The 21,706-nt window shown below is 37.8% G+C and overlaps 7 protein-coding genes and 1 pseudogene across 19 annotated transcripts in view; 1 reads left to right on the top strand and 7 right to left on the bottom strand.

Moving 5' to 3' along the window:
* Positions 1 to 21,706, top strand: part of Kcc (kazachoc) — a 466,160-nt gene that overhangs the window by 272,890 nt on the left and 171,564 nt on the right. The gene's annotated exons all lie outside the window — the stretch shown is intronic.
* Positions 1,533 to 10,214, bottom strand: LOC110380584 (trypsin, alkaline C). Of its 3 annotated transcripts, none has more exons than XM_064043643.1 (4): positions 10,060 to 10,139; positions 2,783 to 2,951; positions 2,219 to 2,477; positions 1,533 to 1,858 (listed from the first exon to the last, which is right to left on the bottom strand). In XM_064043643.1, exons 1-4 carry the CDS (start codon positions 10,103 to 10,105, stop codon positions 1,556 to 1,558), a joined length of 777 nt encoding a protein of 258 aa, XP_063899713.1. In that variant the 5' UTR covers positions 10,106 to 10,139; the 3' UTR covers positions 1,533 to 1,555. The 3 variants fall into 3 exon arrangements, with proteins under 3 accessions (XP_063899713.1, XP_063899714.1, XP_021196267.3); XM_064043644.1 differs by lacking the exon at positions 10,060 to 10,139 and adding an exon at positions 3,369 to 3,448; XM_021340592.3 differs by lacking the exons at positions 1,533 to 1,858; positions 2,219 to 2,477; positions 2,783 to 2,951 and adding exons at positions 8,551 to 8,872; positions 9,098 to 9,356; positions 9,551 to 9,719 and having other exon boundaries at positions 10,060 to 10,214.
* On the bottom strand, positions 4,241 to 5,641 carry LOC135116565 (trypsin, alkaline C-like). The gene is made up of 4 exons (XM_021340598.3): positions 5,488 to 5,641; positions 5,107 to 5,275; positions 4,729 to 4,987; positions 4,241 to 4,558 (listed from the first exon to the last, which is right to left on the bottom strand). The coding sequence occupies exons 1-4, from the start codon at positions 5,531 to 5,533 to the stop codon at positions 4,268 to 4,270; spliced, it is 765 nt and encodes a 254-aa protein (XP_021196273.3). The 5' UTR covers positions 5,534 to 5,641; the 3' UTR covers positions 4,241 to 4,267.
* LOC135116564 (trypsin CFT-1-like) overlaps positions 6,377 to 21,706 on the bottom strand; it is a 38,786-nt gene continuing 23,456 nt past the window's right edge. The window contains exons 2-5 of one of the 2 annotated variants that reach the window (XM_064043642.1): positions 7,473 to 7,499; positions 7,198 to 7,366; positions 6,858 to 7,113; positions 6,377 to 6,774 (exon numbers count right to left, since the gene is read on the bottom strand). In XM_064043642.1, the coding sequence (XP_063899712.1) occupies positions 6,478 to 6,774; positions 6,858 to 7,113; positions 7,198 to 7,366; positions 7,473 to 7,499 (749 nt within the window). In that variant the 3' untranslated portion in view covers positions 6,377 to 6,477. Of the gene's footprint in view, positions 6,775 to 6,857; positions 7,114 to 7,197; positions 7,367 to 7,472; positions 7,611 to 21,706 lie in introns of those variants that run through there. The other variant, XM_021340597.3, reaches the window with a different exon arrangement.
* LOC110383666 (trypsin, alkaline C) lies at positions 13,857 to 15,538 on the bottom strand. Its single transcript, XM_021344467.3, has 4 exons — positions 15,379 to 15,538; positions 14,967 to 15,135; positions 14,591 to 14,849; positions 13,857 to 14,275 (listed from the first exon to the last, which is right to left on the bottom strand). Exons 1-4 carry the CDS (start codon positions 15,422 to 15,424, stop codon positions 13,979 to 13,981), a joined length of 771 nt encoding a protein of 256 aa, XP_021200142.1. The 5' UTR covers positions 15,425 to 15,538; the 3' UTR covers positions 13,857 to 13,978.
* Positions 16,522 to 17,915, bottom strand: LOC110383663 (trypsin, alkaline C-like; annotated as a pseudogene).
* LOC110383668 (trypsin, alkaline C) lies at positions 18,325 to 19,924 on the bottom strand. The gene is made up of 4 exons (XM_021344469.3): positions 19,838 to 19,924; positions 19,347 to 19,515; positions 18,804 to 19,059; positions 18,325 to 18,733 (listed from the first exon to the last, which is right to left on the bottom strand). The coding sequence occupies exons 1-4, from the start codon at positions 19,881 to 19,883 to the stop codon at positions 18,437 to 18,439; spliced, it is 768 nt and encodes a 255-aa protein (XP_021200144.3). The 5' UTR covers positions 19,884 to 19,924; the 3' UTR covers positions 18,325 to 18,436.
* On the bottom strand, positions 20,483 to 21,655 carry LOC126053740 (trypsin, alkaline C). Of its 2 annotated transcripts, XM_049836589.2 has the most exons (4): positions 21,563 to 21,655; positions 21,319 to 21,487; positions 20,951 to 21,206; positions 20,488 to 20,875 (listed from the first exon to the last, which is right to left on the bottom strand). In XM_049836589.2, the coding sequence occupies exons 1-4, from the start codon at positions 21,606 to 21,608 to the stop codon at positions 20,579 to 20,581; spliced, it is 768 nt and encodes a 255-aa protein (XP_049692546.2). In that variant the 5' UTR covers positions 21,609 to 21,655; the 3' UTR covers positions 20,488 to 20,578. The 2 variants fall into 2 exon arrangements, with proteins under 2 accessions (XP_049692545.2, XP_049692546.2); XM_049836588.2 differs by having other exon boundaries at positions 20,483 to 21,206.

Genomic DNA, 21,706 nt, shown 5'->3' with positions numbered 1-21,706 from the left:
TTCACTGTTGCAAAGGTCTTGTCAATACAAATAATTTAAGCCCAAACACGAGGTAGTTTACATATTCAGTTGTCGAGTTCCCTCGACCCTCTCTGGTCTCCATCATCAGGTCAGCTCCAAATCTTCACAGTTGAATAGTGCTTTTAGGCGTACACCTAAGTGTCATGTTTTTACCCTATGTATGCCTAGAAGTTTTGAAGGTTGCCCTCGATTTCTCAGGGTTTCCATCATCAGATCCTGACCTGATGAATATGGGACCAACTGGCAGCTATTCCAAGTCGAACAAAAAAAGAATCACGTAAATCGGTCTATAAACCTCGGAGTAATCGATGTGTATGTGTAACCTCCTCCTTTTTGGGAAGTCGGTTAAAATGGAATAATTTTATCAAATTAGTGTATTGTCATCGGTCCTCAATAAATCTACAAAGTTTGAACGAAATCTGGCCGTTTAAAGTGGGTCAAAATCGCGCCCAAAGAAGTCGGTTACAAACAAACATACAAACATACAAACATACAGGTGAAGCTAATAAAAAGCGTGTAAAAACAGGATTGAAATTGGAAATACAAGTTATCCGAATGCACCTTTTCTAGTTTTATTTTGTGTGAATGTGTCATCACTACGGCAAAATGGAGATTAAATTACTTATGGTGAACTTAATGCAAATGACCTTGAAGATTTTGGCATATCTTGTCATGCTCATATCATAATGATAAACAACGCACTATCGTCAACATACAAATTGCCTTAACCAAGTTTGGGCAACGGTCTGTCTTAGAGGTGATTAGCTACCTGTGCAAGATTATAAATAGTGCACAAGAGTACACTAAGAGACAGCATTTACTTAATCCTAAGTCTCTAATCTCTCTAATCCAATGCGACTGGAGAAAGATCAGGCGCAGCATCGATAACCTAACATGCTCACCAAAGCAGTGATGTGCATCCAAAAAGACTCCGGGCTGCTTTTTAAAAGCCTCTAAAGCTACTTAGTGCCAACCTTATCACGGAATCTCTTTTTAACCAGTATTGAATATTTTCTACACCAATAAAATATCTATGCGATATCTTATCATACTGCCAAAGGATGATGTCTTGTTCACAAATTTTGAGAAAGATTAAGGTTTAAAGATTAAGATACTCTGTATCTGAAGTTAGGGTAGTATTGATATTGCACGATAACCGTTCACTAGGTCAAATGAAAAAAAAAACACCGAGTTATTCATAGTGTAACTAGATGGCGTTGGTGCCAAAATTAATGCATTTCATTTATTTGGTCACATTACTACAATAAATACTTATTGGAGAGACCAATACAGGTATATATATATATATATATATATATAATCTAGAAAGACAGATACAATGATTCAGATTGAAACATTGTATCTGTCTTTCTAGATACCTCTCAGGTAGTACAATAGCCAATTAATAAATAAAGCGTCTATTGTAATGTTTGAGGCACTTAACCAAAGGTAAACAATCTTGACGGGACTTTTTACAGAACTGCACACAACTAAGAGCAAACACAACTATGTTCCAAGTATTTTATATTTCATTTTAAGCATTACTTTCAATCCAAGCCGAAACACGAGAGACCCGTGCATTAACACCAGGATACTCCTTTAGACCGCATCCTTCACCGAAGGAGCAGACTCCTACAACGACTGGTCCTGACCTTCCAAAGTGGTAAAGAGGACCGCCGGAGTCTTGCGAGCACTGGTCACGAACACCAACATCGAGGACACCGGAGCACAACATGTTGTCAGTGATAATATATTTGTTGCTATAGCGACTTCTACAAATTTCTTGGTTTATAGTGTAGACTTGGACGTGACGCAATTGCTCTGATGGCCAGCCGGTCTGTGGTAAAGAAATAATAAAAAGTATTATAAGAATTCATTGTTAAACTGATTATGGAAATAGTAAAGTTTACCACGGAGGAGGAAAGATAGCGAAGCTGCCATAAGGGAAGGTAGTTAGGAGCCTTCCTGTATGTAGGCGTGATCAGTTACTAGAAATATCGAAACGTTCATTGGTCATCATCAAAGATTGCTCTTGACTGATTAGTGGTTCTATAGAAGGCGTGTAAGGGTGGAGCTAGTAATGTTCCTCGTCCCTCGAGCACCCGCATTAAGGAGATTTTGCGTCATCTCCGCTAGTCATTTTGTTTTCCTTGAAAACGGTTGGGAAAATCATAGTTTTCTTAATAAAGTTGCTTACCTCCGTCACGCCCCAGCCGGCAGCCCAGACTACCTCATTATCATCCAAATTGTAATTAGGGCCAGCAATGGAAACAGGGCTAACGTTGTTCTCACGGACGATGACTGTGGCCGAGCGCATGATAGCGATGTCATAATCCAAAAACGCTGCTAAGTTGTAGGCGGGATGGTTGATGATATGTTGAACATTGTAGACAACACCATCTCTACTGGCAAAACTTGAGCCTGCACGGAAGGCGAATCTAATTGTAGGAGTATCTCTGCAAAATAATAACACACAATTAGAACTGAACTTTTGTTAAAACATAAGACAAAATCATAACCCATTTGAATTAATTGTATTTGGTGAATAAGTGATCAATACAAATGTAGAACAGTTGAGCTTTAAGGAACGTTTTGAATTCTTGCTGCCGACTACAACTGTCGATTCGTTTCGATCCAAATGTAAATACATAGAGGTACAAACCAATAGTGCAGCTGTGGCTGACTTGAGTCGCGGCATGTGCGGTCGGCAATTTATTGTATTTGGCAGCAAGAATCCAAAAAATATCTTTCATTTACTTACACGGTGCAGTGAGCAGCAGTCAGAATTGACCTGTTGTTAAGGATACTCCCACCACAACTTTGGAAATAGTTGACCAGGTTAAATGAGTAGAGAATAGCGACGATCCCAGGGTACTGATCAATTGTTGTTAAAGATCCTCCCACTATCCTTTGAGGGCCGGATGGCAGGGCTAAAAAAAATTGAATTCTTAAGTTCTATTGAATATTATAGTTTTTGTAGTGATTTGTTATTAAGGATTAATACATTACTAAAATTTAACTTTTCTGCTGATGTCCCAGCAAGTTCATAATTACGTAACATTAAAGCTCTCGTATGATGATGATAGCCACGCCCACTTTTCAATAATAGCCTTATAAAAATCAAGTCTAGAGGCTTATAAAAGTCTAATTTTCGATCTTGCTCTGCCCCATTCATACATATAGCGTCATACAAAACTTTACGCACAACTTCACGTTAGGTTTTATGTGGGTTACCAAATTCAAGAGACAGAGAAAAAAAACATTAGGGCTCCGACTTCAAGGGCGATGTAATTTTATCAAACTGTTATTATCTAAATGAGCATAAATATACATAAACGTTCACAAACCTCCCACCGCAGCAACACAAAGGGCCAATATCGCAATAACTCGCATTTTGGCTGTCACCAGACTACTGAAGATGCTAAAGTGTTTCCTTGGTTCTTATTTATACCACCATGTGATTAGATTAATAATAATAAATATTGTATAAACCTATTAAGATATCAGATTGACATGTTCATTGATCAGTCAGGCCCAATTGATTGGCTAGAAAAGGTAAGGGTGTGTCTAAATACATGACTATGCCACCATAAAAAGAGTTGATGCGTTTATACATCTTTGTATATGAATTCATTAGTTTTATCAATTCTAAATAAATTCTGAGGATTCCCTAATCAAAGTATTTTATATGCCTAACACAGGTGGTCTTTTACGTGGGTGTCATTTTATACTCAGATACTTAGCTATCTAATTCAATCATCAAGGAGATAGAAAATACCGGATTACCGGAAAAATATTTTTTTTGTGTTATATAAACTCAAAATTTCAACAATTACGAAACTTAATAAAAATATTTGCAAAAAGTAGTTATGAATATAGCCTTGTACCTAATAAATAGGAAAGACCAATTTAGGTAATAACGTATAGAGAATATAATAACAACTGATAATTGTCTAAGTGTAAAAACACAAATATGATTCATTATTACCTATTCAAAAAAACCGAATGTCACCTGATTGCTTTTGATGGATTAGGTTGAAAACCAAAATCAGTGCCATAGTTGATATCATCTTGCACAAATAGTCGTATATGGTACACAATAGTTTTAAATTACATAGTTTTTTGAATGGTTTCAAGATTTGTAGGTATTCCGTCTTATATAAGATGGGTTTATTAAAGCGCAGTCACACCAGGTATTACGAAAAAAAAAACAAATTAATATATTCTTGCTATTTTGTAATTCATTTTAAGCGTTGCTGACAATCCAAGCAGAAGCACGAGACACACGTGCATTGACGCCGGGGAACTGAGCCTGAGCGCATCCTGTACCAAAGGAGCAAACACCAACAAGGACGCCATTGTGGTAGAGAGGACCGCCAGAGTCTTGCTGACACTGGTCACGACCACCGACATCCAACACGCCGGAGCACAACATGTTATCAGTAATAACATATCTGCCGGCGTAACGGTTTCTGCAGATTTCTTGGTTGATAGTGTAGACTTGGACGTGGCGTAGTTGCTCTGATGGGAAGCCCTGCTGTAAACATGATACAAACTCACGGTTAAACAGCTAAACTGGTTGAGATTAATCATTTCTTTTGGAGAAAGGTAATAGGTACCCCATTGATAGCAACATAAATTTTATGATTCAACAAAACTTGATTTGACACAAAAATTGGTTTTTAACGATATTATAAAGCTACTTACTTCAGTCAAACCCCAACCGGCAGCCCAGACAGCTTGGTTATCAGCCAAATTATAATTAGCGCCAGCGAGGCGAACAGGGTTCACAAGGTTGTTGAAAACAATAGTTGAGGCAGAGCGCATGATAGCGAAGTCATAATCCAAAAAGGCGGCCTGGTTATAGTTGGGGTGGTTGATGATTTGCTGAACACCGTAGACAACACCACCATAGTTGGCAAAGATTGAGCCCGCTCGGAAGCGGAACATAGCTGGAGACCGATTTCTAAAAAATAAACAGACATGAATATTAGTAAAATTGATCTCATAAACAAGACAATTGAGCTTACAACTTTAGGCAATGACCGACACAGAAATTTGTACGAAGTTGAGATTTAATCTTACCCGACGCAGTGAGCAGCAGTTAGAATTGACCTGTTGTTAAGGATATTCCCACCACAAGATTGGAAATAATTGACCTGGTTGAATGTGGTGAGAAGGGCCACGATCCCAGGATACTGACCAAAAGGAGCTAAAGAGCCTCCCACTATCCTCTGGGAACCAGATGGCGAAGCTGTAAAAATAATTTTCTTATTATTGAAATAGGTTTTATTCTACTCTCTTGAACAGGTCTATGTGAAGAAACATGTATTGTTATTCAGGAAGGCTATCAAGTACATGATATTGCGCTAAATATTATTAAATTAAATGGGTAAGGTTAAAAAGTATTAAAATGGTTTGCCAGACTGACATAAGGTGCAGCCATGAGCAATAAAGTTTACAAACCTGCCACCGCAGCTACACAAAGGGCCAATGCAGCAATAACTCGCATTTTGACTGTCACCAGACTACTGAAGATCCCAAAATGTTACCTTGCTTCTTATTTATACTGACATGTGATTAGATTAATATAATAATTACATAAATCTATCTATTTATCATCGGTGGAAATTCATTGATGACAAAGACGTAGCTATCTATTGAGTTCACAATGTAAGGACGCGTCTACATATTAATGCTAATAATATAGTTGGTGTATAATGAGAAATTGTCAGGTGGCTTCAGAATACGCTATTGATGATGATGCATTTTCGGCCAAAGTGATTGCTTCAAACCGCAGTGATAATTTGCTGGTGTGCTTGCATATGACTGAAGGCAGTATCCTATCTTCTTTAAGAAGATTCTGCATGTAGCGAGCAAATCACTCTCATTATAATAATTATATGCATGTAGTCTATTCACTACATGTAATTAATCCCTTTTTTGGTGTAATATTAAGCACCATAATATAGCAAAGTCTTTGCACGATATTTTGTGCCATAGGTTAAACATTATGTATAGGCCATTATACTAAGAACAGTCTGAAAGCCGCCCAAAGCGATGATAAGATTTATATATATAATTTTTCCTTATGTTTGCCAGTCAGTTTATTTTTAAAGTTAATTAGTTTTTTTTTGCTATCTTGATTATCAAAGGTATCAAGGGTTGGGTTTTTTTTATTTAAAAGCAAATAAAAAACCCAGGAGCTTGATACATTTATTGTTATCTTTAAGTATTCTAGCTAATCGATGATGATCCTCCAGATATAGTCATTTCCGTACAGAGCAGATACTTCATTCATTCAGACTTCAACTTAGGCATCTGACGAAGTCATGCGACAAAAAAAAAACATAAGTATAAATGGATATTTCAGAAGTATATTTCTAAATACAATATTCAAATTATATAAAACACGATAATACTATCAGTCATTAAAATAAATTTTAATACTATTTCTTAAGCAATAGATGAGATCCAAGCGGTGTAGCGTGATACGCGAGCATTGACCCCGGGGAACTGAGCCTCAGCGCAGCCAATACCGAAGGAGCAGACACCAACAACGATGCCGTTGTGGTAAAGAGGACCGCCGGAGTCACCCTGGCACTGGTCACGACCACCTCCGATCCAGCCGGAGCACAACATGTTGTCCGTGATGGTATAACCACGGGTAGCGTAGTTGTTTCTGCAAGTGTTCTGGTTGATGGTCACGAGCTGAACATGACGGAGCTGCTCGGAGCCGGCAGTTGCACCTGACTGTGAAATACAAATACAACGATTAGAACACTTTTTTGAATAAAGCATACATCATTGTTTGAAGACTACGGTAATAAACTTACGAAAGTTGTGCCCCATCCAGCAGCCCAGACAGCCTGGTTATCAGCGAGATTGTAGTTTGCGCTTGCGATAGAAGCAGCGCGAACATTATTGTTGAACGTAAACAAGGTGGTAGACCGCAATACAGCGATGTCATTGTCCATGGTCCTTGAGTTGTACGAGGGGTGTACAATGTTCTGAGTAACGTTGTGAACTATACCACCACTGTTAGCCCAAGTGGATCCAAGACGAATACGCCATCTACCAGCAGCGTCTCCACTGCAAAACGAATTAAATTTAAAATTTCTGACTCCTATCCTATCCAATATTCTCATAGCTTGAATTATACTCAAGAAGACTTACTTGGTACAATGAGCAGCGGTCAGGATAGCTCTATTGTTGAGGATGGTGCCCCCGCAAGACTGCGAGTAAGTGATCCAGTTTGATGAGTATAGAAGAGCAGCGATGGAAGGGTACTGGTTAATAGTGGCGAGGGAGCCACCGACAATCCTCTGGGGGTTTGCGGGAACGGCTATGTACCAGAAAAAACATTATAAATAAAAAGAAACAAAACATTGTTTTTAGAGCAAAATTAAATTACAATTTTGGAAGGAATTGGAGTTCAAAATAATACATACCTGAGACAGCCGCGATGCAGAGGGCTAATAGAGCAAAGAAATGCATTCTGCTGGATACTCACTGACAAGTGTACTATTTTGGTAGAAGTCGATAGTATTTATAATAATCGTTTATGACTGAATTACCGCTAGATGAGATTACGTGGTTGAGTCATTTTATAATTTTCTACAAAGAAACTTAAGATACTTGTAGATTAGTCTGGGTATAATTTACACCTTTTGCTAATTAGGTTTTTACCTAAAATGGGTTTTGGCTACGAGGTCAGCAGAAATTACTTGTACAATCCTCAGAAGTTTTACACAAAGGTTTTTTTCGTTTGATTGAATTTGTTACATAAGGAAGCCCTATGCAACTTCATGTTCTGAGTTTTGCTAAGAGCCCGAATTGAGTAGAGGAGCATTATTGGACTACGAGTACCGATAGGTTTTCTTCGTTTTTGACCCTTTCTACTAATTATTATCAATAATCAACCTAGTGTATATACTTTCTTATACTTTACAGGATTACTGATAAATGATAATAATTATATTACCATTATGACACACCGAAGACAGCTAAAAACTTATCTCGTTTATTATGGTTGTTCAATATATTCGTCATTATTTTTAGAAATGTATTAAGTTATATCAACTGAAAGCAATAAACAAAGTATAAGATATGATTCACTCGTCACATCCTAAAATTATTGAATAACCAAAAAAGGATAACTTCAACACACATATCCTCTATGTAAGCGAAGAGGGATATAGCGCGCCTTTTGCTTTCAAAATTTTCAACTTTATTTTTGTCTTTGTCCCTTTTTAACCAACTTCCCAAAAAGAAGGAGGTTCTCCATTCGTCGGGATCTTAAATCTAGGCCTAGAAGTCGGTAGCGTTAAACTCAGGAACTTCCATTAGACACTGACTTCTAGGCCGATGCACCTAAGAATAGTTTTTTTTTGCTTTTCAGTGTTTTTGGGAGTCGGTTTTATTTTTTTGTAAAAAGTTTTTATTTTTGGCTTTTTAACTACAGAAGCCCACGTGTGGGACTTTATTAGGTTGATATAGGAAAGTTTACACTGAGAAAAACATAAAACATGCTGTTACTAATATCGTTTATTTAAGCGTTGTTAACAATCCAAGCAGAGGCACTAGAAACTCGAGCGTTGACACCAGGGAACCTCCTTCTAGCGCAACCTCTGCCGAAGGAGCAGACACCGACAAGGACTCCATTGTGGTAGAGAGGACCACCGGAGTCACCTCCGCACTGGTCGCGACGACCCACGTCCAGCACACCAGAGCACACCATGTTGTCAGTGATAACTGCACTGCCGTAACGACTCCTGCACTCTTCTTGGTTGATGCTGTAGATCTGGACGTGACGCAGTTGCTCAGAAGAAGGACCGAGAATAGTGAATTCCTGTAACAAAGAATTAAAACTTAAGGATGTGAATTTAGCCTTACGTTTACTGGCTGTTCTCCAGCGCGCTTTCTTGCCATCCGAATAAACTATAGTCTATGTTAGATTTGGATATTGCAGTTCCTACAATGATTCAAATCTGTTTAGTAGTTTAGAAGCCCCGAGCTCAAACGAAATAATATTTCTCTTTGATCTATTAAAGAAGATTTTATAATAGCAACTTACGTGAGTTTTGCCCCATCCAGCGGCCCAGACAGGCTGGTTGTCAGCGAGATGGTAATTAGCACCAGCGATGGCAATAGGCTTAACATTGTCATTGTAGATGATGGCTGAGGCGGAGCGCAAGATAGCGAAGTCATTATCCAATCGAGCTGCAACATTGTAGGTGGGATGCTCGATGATTTGCTGAACATTGTGGACAATACCTCCGCTGCTGGCGAAGGAGGAGCCTACTCGGAAGCGCCACATCTGAGGGGTATCGTTACTGAAAAGAAAAATAGGACATAATTTTTATGTTTCGATTTTCATCGAAGACTTAATATCAGTAGTAGTACTATTTATTATCGGACTTGTAATAAAATTAAGTTTTTTCTTTCTATCATTTACAATACCATTTTTTTTTGGAAAGCTGTTATCAATCATGAGGCCAAAAAATACAATAAGTTATAAGTAACTTACACGGTGCAGTGAGCAGCAGTTAGGATAGACCTGTTGTTAAGTATATTTCCACCACAAGCTTGACCATAGTTGATCAAGTTCCTTCCATAGAGTAAAGCTACGATCGAGGGGTACTGGTCTATTGTCGTTAAAGAACCACCCACTATCCTTTCGAAGCTGGCAGGCACGGCTGTAAAAAAAAAAACAAAAATATTAATTTTAATTGATAAAATTGAAATAAGATGTGTGCTTTCACTCTTGTCTCGTGGGAACTGCTTCTCTCAAACGGGCAAACAAACTGATTAGTTTCATTATATTAGTAGCACATTAGTGTCGGTCCTGCGCCTGATCTGTCTCCGGTCGTGTCAGATTATCGTCCCATCGGGCTATGAGAGTGCACAAGTATCTGCGCAAATGCTTGTGCGCTAGAACATGTTCTGCTGGTTGATCTCCTTATATGAGAACAGCCGCCGTGGCCGATAATCGACTAGGACACTATAAATTATAAATCAGCAAGAAAGTTCACAAACCTGCCACCGCAGCAACACAAAGAGCCAATACAGCAATAACTCGCATTTTGACTGTCACCAGAAAACTGAAGATGCTAAAGGCTAACTTTGATTTATATTTATACTATCAGTCAAACACAGATTATAAGATAAAAATCATGATTAAAAAACCCATATCAATTTATCAGTCATCATTGATTTACCCCATTCACAAAATTAGGTACTACTAGGGTTTTACTAGACGAGGAAAGGAAGCGTTCACACTGAAGACTGAACGAATGATTTGCCTTCGTTATGAAGGAAATTAATATGTAATTTTATAGAAGAATTCAAATATTTTTTTTTATTTCTATTGTTTTTTTTTTGCAAAAGTGTTTAGACTGCTAAGTAAAATAAAAACACTGCCAATAAGAAAACATACGTGTAAATATTACTAGGTAATAGTTTATTGGTGGAACGTAGTTTAGGATTTTTGACAATGAACATTAAATTGACGATTGATAAAACTTCGAAGCCATTGATTCAGTCAATAGACTTTAAAATCACAAAAGGAAACTATTATATAGGCACTATATTTTTAATAAACTTATTGTGGAAAGAGCCTTATAACTTAGAGTTAGAATGGAAAGCCCAAGGTAGATAAAAAATAACGTTGAATTTTGTTATCTATAAGAAAAAAAAACACAACTACGTAGTAATGTTTTGAAAAAAAATACATGAAACTTTTTTTTTACTTAATTAAAAAATCGAATACGGAATAGGTGATCCAGGCCAAAGACTCAGTAAAAATAATTAAATTGATGATATAGTATTTATTGTTTAGCTGCTTCAATATTTTGTTGCGCAATAAAATCAGAATTAACGATATATGTATCTTACTCACATATACAAGAAAAATATTTATACATATACAAACAAATATTTTTACGTGCATCTTGTTTTGGAAATATTATAATTTATACTTCGAATTAATCACTCGAGGTATGGTATAGAAACCTTTTTATAGCAAATATTTTCAACACACAAAATATTTTGAGATAACTAAAAAGAAAAAAAATTGAGAACGTTGAAAATTTAATCACGAGACCCCAAAATAACTAGGCATCTTAGTACCTAATCTTCACTATCGAAAGTAACAATTCCCTGGGTTTTTCAGTTTTAACTACGTTTATCTGTTATCTGTAGCATTATAGTCAATTGATTGAGTGATGAGCAATAATTATAGAACTATCATCAAATTGTTCTTCAGTATTTACTTTTTTAAATCTACAGCAACACGCACAATCAGAGCAATTTCTGACGGAATTTTAAAAAAATGTTTCTAACTTTGTGAGTACCTATCTACTTTTTCTTCGAAATATTTTTATGTACCTATATGTCTTACAATAACATCAAATTATCTCTTCCGCCCAACTCTTCTTAAGCCAAACCAAGTTTCTTCTAGTTAATCCAAACACCACGACTCACAAATAAGCCCCCAGCCCCGGCAAGCGTTGGCCCTTAAAACATTTCTTTGAGAGTAAACTTGGGCCTTGGGGTTCTGTCCAGCAGATATTATGCTGCTAACATAGGTAAATAAATTAAATATACTTTTTTAAATCTATCTCTCTCTGCTTGGAAAAAGAATTCATGTTACTTTTTTATTGGGAAATCATCAAATGACCAACCCCGCTGTGGGTTAGCAGCGCGAGGGAGTGTCAGACACTTACTGACTAAATCCCATCATGTTCCAGAGCCTTCTTAAGCCCTTCATGTACCAGAGCCGCGGTAACTCTTTCGAACAATCTCGCAGCATATTACTGCCCCTTACGTTATTGCAGTTATACCTTTTCAAAGGTTAAAATAATGATATGTACATTGTACATACATTGCTTAGTTTAGGTAATTTAATAGTGCAAACTTTTATCCAGCAACTTATAATTTCTTTAAGTAATAGGGATTAGTTTTTCTAGAAATACCAAGTCATGGTTCACAATTGTCAAAGGGTTTTCCATCATCTGCCAAGGCTAGGGCTGCCATCCGTCCGGGTTTCCCCGGATTTGTCCTCGTTTGGTGGCCGTCCGGGGGCCGTCTGGGCGGGGTTTCAAGAAGTGTCCGGGGAAAACCCGGACATTTTTCATAGGGCCATTTTAACCTATGGTGCCTGGGTATGCGAAATCCCGGGCGCCTAATAATGCAGAAGTCGAAGTGACCCAAAACTCCAAAATTTTCGCGCTCGCTTCGCTCGCGGCTTCTTTTCTTAGCACTTTTTTTTTCGTTTAGCTACTTTAATATCCCAATATTCAAAAAATTTTGCGCTCGCTTCGCTTGCGGCTTCTTCCCTTTGCGGAATATTTTATTATACAAGTTTAGGTGCTCTAGTAACCCAAAACTCAAAAATTTTCGCGCTCGCTTCGCTCGCGGCAACTTCACTTTACAGTTGTTTGTATTTCTCAAAATTTTTTTGTCTAACCTATCAAGAAGGTAAGTCTTAGTTTCCATATGAGCTTTCTTAATTATGACCTTCGAAATACATTAAGTCACAATCTTTCAATACTAGGTACTACATGAGCTAGAGACGGCCCTGACTTTTCATGTAAGGAAGGACCTCATTGAATTTAAGTAATATAAAAAAATTAGGTCTTGTTTTTTTTAAACAAAAAGAAAAATCGGACTCGTCCGGGGAAAAAATGCGATTTACGCCAAATGTCCGGGTTTTTTTAAATATTTGTCCGGGTTTAGCGAAATTCGAAATGGCAGCCCTAGCCAAGGCTAACTCTATAAAAAATTATGCCAGCTGGGTGCTTTGGTAAGACTCATAGCTTCATCAGAGCTTTTCAATAATATTATATGGTTTTAAACCTAATAATGAACTAAGCCTATCTTTCCTTCCCCCGTGATTTGAATGGAATAATGGGAAATACCAAAACACATGAACTTTGATAGCAACTAATGACTAATTGAATGAATGCTTTATCGTTATCTATTTTATTTTTAATTATCTTTTATCTAAACTACATATAGAAAAACCAAGTAGGTGTTTTTGTTGATCATATTTTATTTAGTATTAATGTGATTGGTTGCTTTCTCTCGAAAGCATGGGTTTTACTTTCTATTTAAATATTTTTATAAGTATTTCACTTCTTTTGTTGAAATAGCCATTCAATTAAAGATGACCTTACTATTTGATTTGCTATTTTAACCTTTTGACTACGACAATGCTACTTCGTATATTAAATGAACTTTTCAACAGGCTCAATACTTATGTAAATAGAAAATTATAGTACAGCTGTTGTCCAATTTCATTCCTTATCAGTTATCACTCAAGATCATTTTTAGTTAGCGCACAAACATATTATTCTACAGGTTTATTATATTTTAAAATTAAATGCTTTTTTTAAATATAAATTATGCTCCTATCACTTGGGTAAATCTGCTAAAAGCGCAGGTACTGATTGATCTATTTATATTTTTTGGTACAAGTTTTGGGTCTCCTAGCATTATCATAAGATATGTAGTACTGGTATCAATCATTATCCTTAATCATTTTCCCTTAAAATTAAATAGAGGTAAATCATTTATTGAAATCCTGACCTGAACAGGTGCCATAGCAACTCAAAGCATTGAAAAGGTATTAGCATGGTGGTAGAATGGTTGATTTATCATAAAACCTTGGTGCAGTTAGTAGTTTTGATATTGAGCTAAACCAAAAATCCTTCCCCACATGATTGAATCACACGATATATAATGGGCCATGTTAATATTTTAATCAAAAAAATATTTGTTTTTATTCAACGGATAACATTAAATAAACGATGAAGATAAAATAAAAACAGATCTAAATATTTCTACCATTTATTATGTTAGGTTTATTTTTACATAGGTACTTATATTAATATCAGTTTTTTTTTACATATTTTACAACTCCAAAATACAGCATATCACAAAGTTTCATCCATTCTTACGCGTTGCCGGCAATCCAAGCAGATGCGCGAGAAACGCGAGCATTCACGCCAGGGAACTGTGGCCTGGCGCATCCAGTACCAAACGAGCAGACACCGACCTGGATGCCATTATGATAGAGAGGACCACCGGAGTCTTGCGTGCACTGGTCGCGACCACCGACGTCAAGAACACCAGAGCACAACATGTTGTCAGTGATAGTAATGCCACTAGCTCCATAACGGTTTCTGCAGGTCGCTTGATTGATGGAAAAGATCTGGACGTGGCGCAGTTGCTCGGACGGAGAACCACCCTCCTGCAAAGCAGAAACAAAACTTAGCATATATTACTAAGATGCAGATCCCTGCCTGGAAGTCATAGTGGACTAGTAAAGGGGTATGCTGGACAGTCGCATGGTGGACTAGGGTAAAGAACCAACCTCTCAAGTATCAGGATGGATACCAGTCATACCATACATAAGGAGTATTGGGATACCCGGGTAACTGGGTTTGGGAGGTCAGATAGGTACTCAGCTGCATCCGGTAAGACCGGCACACCCCAACATAGTTAAGAAAAGGCTCGGGATTGTCGATGATGCAGATCCCTGCCAAGAAAAACCGTATATACTTACAGAAGTCAGACCCCATCCAGCGGCCCAGACAGCCTGGTTATCGCCCAAATTGTAATTAGCGCCGGCAATGGAGACTGCCCTCACATTGTTGTTGAATGAGATAGCAGTGGCGGAACGCAAGATAGCGAAGTCCAAATCAAGAAATGCGGCCTGGTTATAGTTGGGGTGGTTGATGATTTGTTGAACGTTGTGGACAATACCTCCGCTGTTAGCAAAGGTCGAGCCTACACGGAAGCGCCATCTGTTAGCGGTATGACCACTGTAAAAATAACAAATGAAAACAATGTGAGTATCAATGAGTGTTTTAGCAGTAATATAAAGATCATTTCCAGTTAGAAGTGTATCTTATCTCCTGGTGAGCAGTTTATGTACTTACATAGTGCAGTGAGCAGCAGTTAGGATAGACCTATTGTTGAGGATAGTACCACCACAAGACTGGAAGTAGTTGACAAAATTACTTGAGAACAGACAAGCAGCCATCGTTGGGTATTGGCTAATGGTAGTCACCGACCCTCCCACTATTCTTTGTGGGTCCGATGGCAGAGCTAAAAACAAATTACCATTATTATATAGGTAGGTATAGTATAAAATTGGGATAGTCTGATGGCGAGACTGAGCTTAAAACTTTTTAATACCGGTCAAGTTGCTGAGAAAAAGTTGCTGCAAAATATATACTATTTTTTACCCCTACATATGTATAGTATATGTTGGCTAATTTTAGTACGGGGGAAATAGTACCGGGGTATTAAACAATTAGGGGTAGTTTTATTATAATAAAGTTAACAAACCTGCCACCACCGCGATGCAAAGAGCTAATGCAGCTACTACTCTCATTTTGACTGTCCACACACTGGTGATGCAAATTGTTTGCCTTGGCTTTTATTTATACTAATAATAGTAAGTGATAAGATTAAAGTCATAAATAAATTAATCTATCTATCAAACTCCTGTTGAGTGATAGTCAATCAGCGGCATTTACAAAGTCTTATAACGATTTGTTTTTATAACGCCAAAATTACATAATCTAATTTAATTTGGTCCAAGAATTTCCGACTATGCAGATACTTCACTGGACAGGTAGTTCTAGATCAGGCCCAACTTTACCGTCACCATAATCATTTGGATTTTCAGTGTTTGTTGTTTAAGCATGCCTAGTTTTAGGAGCGGTACTTATGTTTAAGTTAACCTTCCCTATACATAGAGTGCAACGGTTTTAGGAGTGATTCCGGAAATTGCACATTGGTCCACCAATATCGATTAGGGCCAGGAATATATCAGAGCACTACATTATTGTCAGTGATTGTTATTACAGCACTTGCAGAATGGCTAGCTTGGCGGTATAGATGTGACGTAATTGCATTGAGAGAGAACCAGACTCCTGTAGAAAAGAGTTTTAAATTGGAATTTTCATTTCATTCAAGTTATCAGCCAATTGTAATTAGCGCCATTGATGGAAATAGACCTCACATTATTGTCAAATGAGATAACATGGGCGGGGCTTAAGATAGCAATGTCATTATCAACGTAGGTGGCTACACTGTACGTGGTTGGTGATTTGTAGACAACACCACCGCTATTGGCAAAGAACCACCTACTGATTGATGATGATTTAAAAAATTATTAGGTCAACCGTCTGTCTCATGTAAGCAATCTGCCTTATCTTGAGTGTCCTCCTACTCTGGCAAGAGAAGAAGAGCCTCGCAATTGGTTTTAAACATCCCAGTTGCATCAAGGGTTTCATCCCTTTAATTAAGTGTTCAATGCTCTTGTCAAAGAAATATTATTTGAAGTTAGAAATTATATGTACTGTCAAGCGAGACTTAAAAAGTATTTAGGATCCAACATGGTAGATAAAAGTGACAGGAGTTCTCAAATATACTGTTTGCAAAAGGCGAGCATAACAAAGGAAGAGAGATAGAAAGCCAAACAAATAAAATTGTGAAAGTATATTTTCGAAACGAGTTACATATTCGGTTTTCGTTGTACAGTAACAGCTATTCGATCAACGATTTTAAACGTTTTAAGCGTTACTTATGATCCAAGCTGTTACACGCGAAACACGAGCATTGACACCAGGATACTGAGGCCTTCCACATCCAAAACCGAAGGAGCAGACACCGACCTGGATCCCGTTATGATAGAGGGGACCACCGGAGTCTTGCGAGCACTGGTCGCGACCACCGACGTCGAGTATACCAGAGCACAACATGTTGTCAGTGATGGCTATGTTGAAAGCTCCAATCGAGAGATTTGCATAACGGCTTCTGCAAATCTCTTGATTGACAGAAAAGACCTTGACATGGCGCAGTTGCTCGGACGTAGGACCATTCTCCTATGAAACAGAAACAAAATTACGGAAAAAAAATAATTTTAAGATGCGAATACCTGTCAAGTAAAATTAATACTTACAGAAATAAAACCCCATCCAGCGGCCCAGACAGCCTGGTTATCGGGCAAATTGTAATTAGGACCAGCGATGGAAACTGGTCTCACATTGTTGTTGAATGAGATAGCTGAGGCGGAACGCAAGATAGCGAAATCCATATCGACAAAGGCGGCCTGGTCAAAGTTGGGGTGGTTGATGATTTGTTGAACATTGTGGACAATGCCGCCGCTATTGGCGAAGGTTGAACCCACTCGGTAACGCCATTTATTTGCCGTATCGCCTCTGGAAAAACAAATTCACATGCGAGGTAACTATCAAAGAACAATTCGAAGTAATTACAACACAGAAGGAAGAGCAAAGTTTAAATCTTTAATCTGCCTATAATACCTATACTTACATAGTACAGTGAGCGGCAGTTAAGATGGACCTATTGTTGAGGATAGTACCTCCACAAGACTGGAAGTAGTTAACAAAGTCAAATGTAGTCAGACAAGCAGCCATCGAAGGGTACTGGTCAATGGTAGTTAAAGAACCACCGACTATCCTTTGTGGGTTGGCTGGCACAGCTGTAAAAGAAAAAGTAGTGTTATATCTATTTTAAAATTAACTTTTTTATTTTTTTAATTTAGATTAGAACTCCATTAAGGAAAATTTAAGAAACAAAATATGCGGTATCACGCATGGCTATTACATTTGCTTATTATATTAAAACAATATTATTAATTAATTATATAACTATAATTAATTCACAAACCTGCCACAACCGCTACACATAGGGCCCATACAGCAATCACTCTCATGTCGACGGTCAAAAGTCTACTAGTAATCAGAACTATAGACTCGGAATGTATTTATACTGCTAAGGGTAAAGTTATAGGTACTACCGAGTGATAATATTTTCTTTATATTCAAAAACCAGTTACCTATCAGACTTTTACAGAGTTATTTTATAAAAAACTTTACTGAACTGAGCTGAGAAACTGAGAAATATTAACCAATAGGATTGAGGAGCGAAGATTTTGTGCAATCCTATTGGTTAGAATTTCTCAGTTTCTCCACTCCGCAGCCTAGCTCCGCTCCGGTGGACAGGCAGCCTTATCGCAAATTTAAACATTTTGTAATCAAGCATCAATATTTAGGTTACGAAATGACAATATTCTGTAGGAAATGTTATCAAGGCAGCGTGTTTATTTACCTTAAATCGTTATCTTTCCTTAATTAATCGCGATACTGGCAACAGTTTACTCAGTTTCTCGAAATATATTCAATGTCTACTTGATAGCATTTTTAATTAGCATTTAAAAAGATTTGAGATCATGTGGCCCAATGTGGTAAATAAAAACGACAGTTATCATATTTTTTTATTAAGTAGTTATATTTTTGATAGTCGGTGATCAAACAATACGGAAAGATAAATTCAGTTATTCGATCAACGATTTTAGTTCATTTGCTTATACGCTTTAAGCGTTACTTGTGATCCAAGCTGTCACACGTGAAACACGGGCATTAACACCAGGGAACTGTGCTTCGGCGCATCCAATGCCGAAAGAACAGACACCGACCTGGATCCCGTTATGATAGAGAGGACCACCGGAGTCTTGCGAGCACTGGTCACGACCACCAACGTCGAGTATACCAGAGCACAACATGTTGTCAGTGATGCTTACGCCTCTAGCTGCATAACGGGTTCTGCAAGCGGCTTGATTGATAGAAAAGACCTGGACGTGGCGCAGTTGCTCGGACGTAGAACCACTCTCCTGTAAAACAGAAACAAACTCAGCATATATTTGCAAGACGCAGATCCCTCCTAAAAGTAACAATACTTACAGTCACACCCCATCCAGCGGCCCAGACAACCTGGTTATCGGGCAAATTGTAATTAGGGCCAGCGATGGAAACTGGTCTCACATTGTTGTTGAATGAGATAGCAGTGGCGGAACGCAAGATAGCGATGTCCAAATCAAGAGGGGCGGCCTGGTTATAGTTGGGGTGGTTGAAGATTTGCTGAACATTGTGGACAATGCCGCCGCTATTGGCGAAGGATGAACCCACACGGAAGCGCCATTGATTTGCGGGATCACCGCTGCAAAAACATATGCGAGGTCAAATCCACATCAAAGAACAATTCGAAGATAATACATTACAGAAAGAAGCATTAGCATAAAGTTGCACACTGAATTTGCCCTACCCTATCAAATCACTCTTTCACTCTAAGGTTGGCTGTAAGAGAACCCAACACTGGGTTAAGCTCGCCGTTGTGCATAATCTCTCTGTTATCTGTGTGACAAAATATGTTTATGTATGCAATAAAGAATAAACTAAGGAAGAGCAAAGTTTTATCTTCAATCTACATATAATATAAATACTTACATAGTACAGTGAGCAGCAGTTAAGATGGACCTATTGTTGAGGATAGTACCACCACAAGACTGAAAGTAGTTGACAAAGTTAAATGTGGTTAGACAGGCAGCCATCGTAGGGTACTGGTCAATGGTAGTTAAAGAACCACCGATTATCCTTTGTGGGTTGGTTGGCACGGCTGTAGAGGAAAAAGTAGTGTTGTTACTATTTTAACATTTCTTTATATTTTCTATCTAGTTTAAGCACCCTTTGAGGGGAAATGTAAGACAAAAATTGTTACCGCATGAGTGTTACGCTTGATTGTTTTGACTACTTCTCGCATTCGAATATAAAGTAGTCTTCATACTATTCTGATGTATAAGCTACATAGCTGCCAAGTTTTACAAAATACACTCAGCAGTTTTTCTGTGAATGATCACACTCACACATATGTATCTAAAGCGATAACTTCTTACGAACTTACATTTATGTTATTAGTAGAATTATATTAATTCACAAACCTGCCACGACCGCCACACATAGGGCCCATATAGCAACCACTCTCATTTTGGCGGTCAGAAGTTTACTAGTAATCAAAACTATAGACTCGGAATGTATTTATACTGTCTAGGATAAAGTTATAGGTATGGAGAGATAAGATTATCCTTGATATTTAAAAACTAATTACCTATCACATTTTACAGATATATTTCATTAAAAAAAACCCAGCCGCATTTCATAAAGCAGATTTCATATTGCAGTAATTAATGACTAGGCATTATTTTTCAGTAGATTTTTATTTTAGTCAGGGAGAAAATGCTTATTTGACACTCTGGGGGGGAACCTTCTTATTAAAATTATTATGATTTTTTGGTTAGTACACTCGGTATATTGGCAATAGGTAGTGCTGGGTAAGGTACATCGCACTGGATGATTATGATTTGATTTAAAATCTGTATGTATTTTGATAGATAGAGAGGAGACTTTATACTTCTTAGTTAAATTTAACAATTATGACAGTTATTGTATCCCCGTAAAAGGAACAACTTAATTTCACAATTTTGCCACAAACATCAGGCTGAAATTTCGGGTAAGTGGCTTACGCCAATCAGGTCTAAAATTTACAAAAATAACTTTGGAAAATAAAAACGTCAGTTTTCAAAATATTTTATGAAGTAGGTATATTTTTGATAGTCTGTGACAATATGAAAAGGTAAACTCGTTTATTCAATCAACGATTTTTGATCATTTGCTTAAATGTTTTAAGCGTTACTTGCGATCCAAGCAGTTGCTCGTGAAACGCGAGCATAGACACCAGGGAACTGTGGCCTGGCGCATCCATGACCAAAGGAGCAGACGCCGACCTGAATCCCGTTATGATATAGGGGACCACCGGAGTCTTGCGAGCACTGGTCACGACCACCGACGTCGAGTATACCAGAGCACAACATGTTGTCAGTGATGGTTGTGAAAGCAGCTGCATAACGGCTTCTGCAAATTGCTTGGTTGATAGTAAAGACCTGGACGTGTCGCAGTTGCTCGGACGTAGGACCATTCTCCTGTGAAACAGAATATAAATTTTGAAAAAAAATAGTTAAGGCGTGATTACCTGTCAAGTAAAAAACAGTACTTACGGAAATCCGACCCCATCCAGCGGTCCAGACAGCCTGGTTATCGGGCAAATTGTAATTAGCACCAGCAATGGAGACTGCCCTCACATTGTTGTTGAATGAAATAACAGTAACGGAACGTAAGATGGCGAAGTCATTATCAAATATGGCATGGTTATAGTTGGGGTGGTTGATGATTTGTTGAACATTGTGGACAATGCCGCCGCTATTGGCGAAGGTTGAACCCACACGGAAGCGCCATTGATTTGCTCTATCGCCACTGACAAAAAAATACACATACGAGGTAATTATCTGAGAAAAAAATTAACTTAGTAGGCACCACATAGAAAGAAAAACAAAGCTTCGATCCTTAACCAATGTATAATACTTACATAGTACAGTGAGCAGCAGTTAAGATGGACCTATTGTTGAGGATAGTACCACCACAAGACTGGAAGAAGTTAACAGAGTTAACTGCATTTAGACAAGCAACCATTGTAGGGTACTGGTCAATGGTAGTTAAAGAACCACCAACTATCCTTTGTGGGTTGGTTGGCACAGCTGTAAAGGAAAAAGTAATGTTATAGCTATTTTAAAATTAAATATTAAATCTAGATTATTGATTAATTCACAAACCTGCCACAACCGCTACACATAGGGCCCACACAGCAATCACTCTCATGTTGACGGTCAAAAGTCTAATAGTAATTAGAACTATAGACTCGGAATGTATTTATACTGCTAAGGGTAATGTTATAGGTACTACCGAATGATAAGATT

Source organism: Helicoverpa armigera, chromosome 3 (assembly GCF_030705265.1).
Source record: "Helicoverpa armigera isolate CAAS_96S chromosome 3, ASM3070526v1, whole genome shotgun sequence".
In the NCBI taxonomy this organism is placed as follows: Eukaryota; Metazoa; Arthropoda; class Insecta; order Lepidoptera; family Noctuidae; genus Helicoverpa; species Helicoverpa armigera.
Note: the sequence above shows the minus strand (reverse complement) of the source record. Positions and strands in the feature narration are given on the sequence as shown.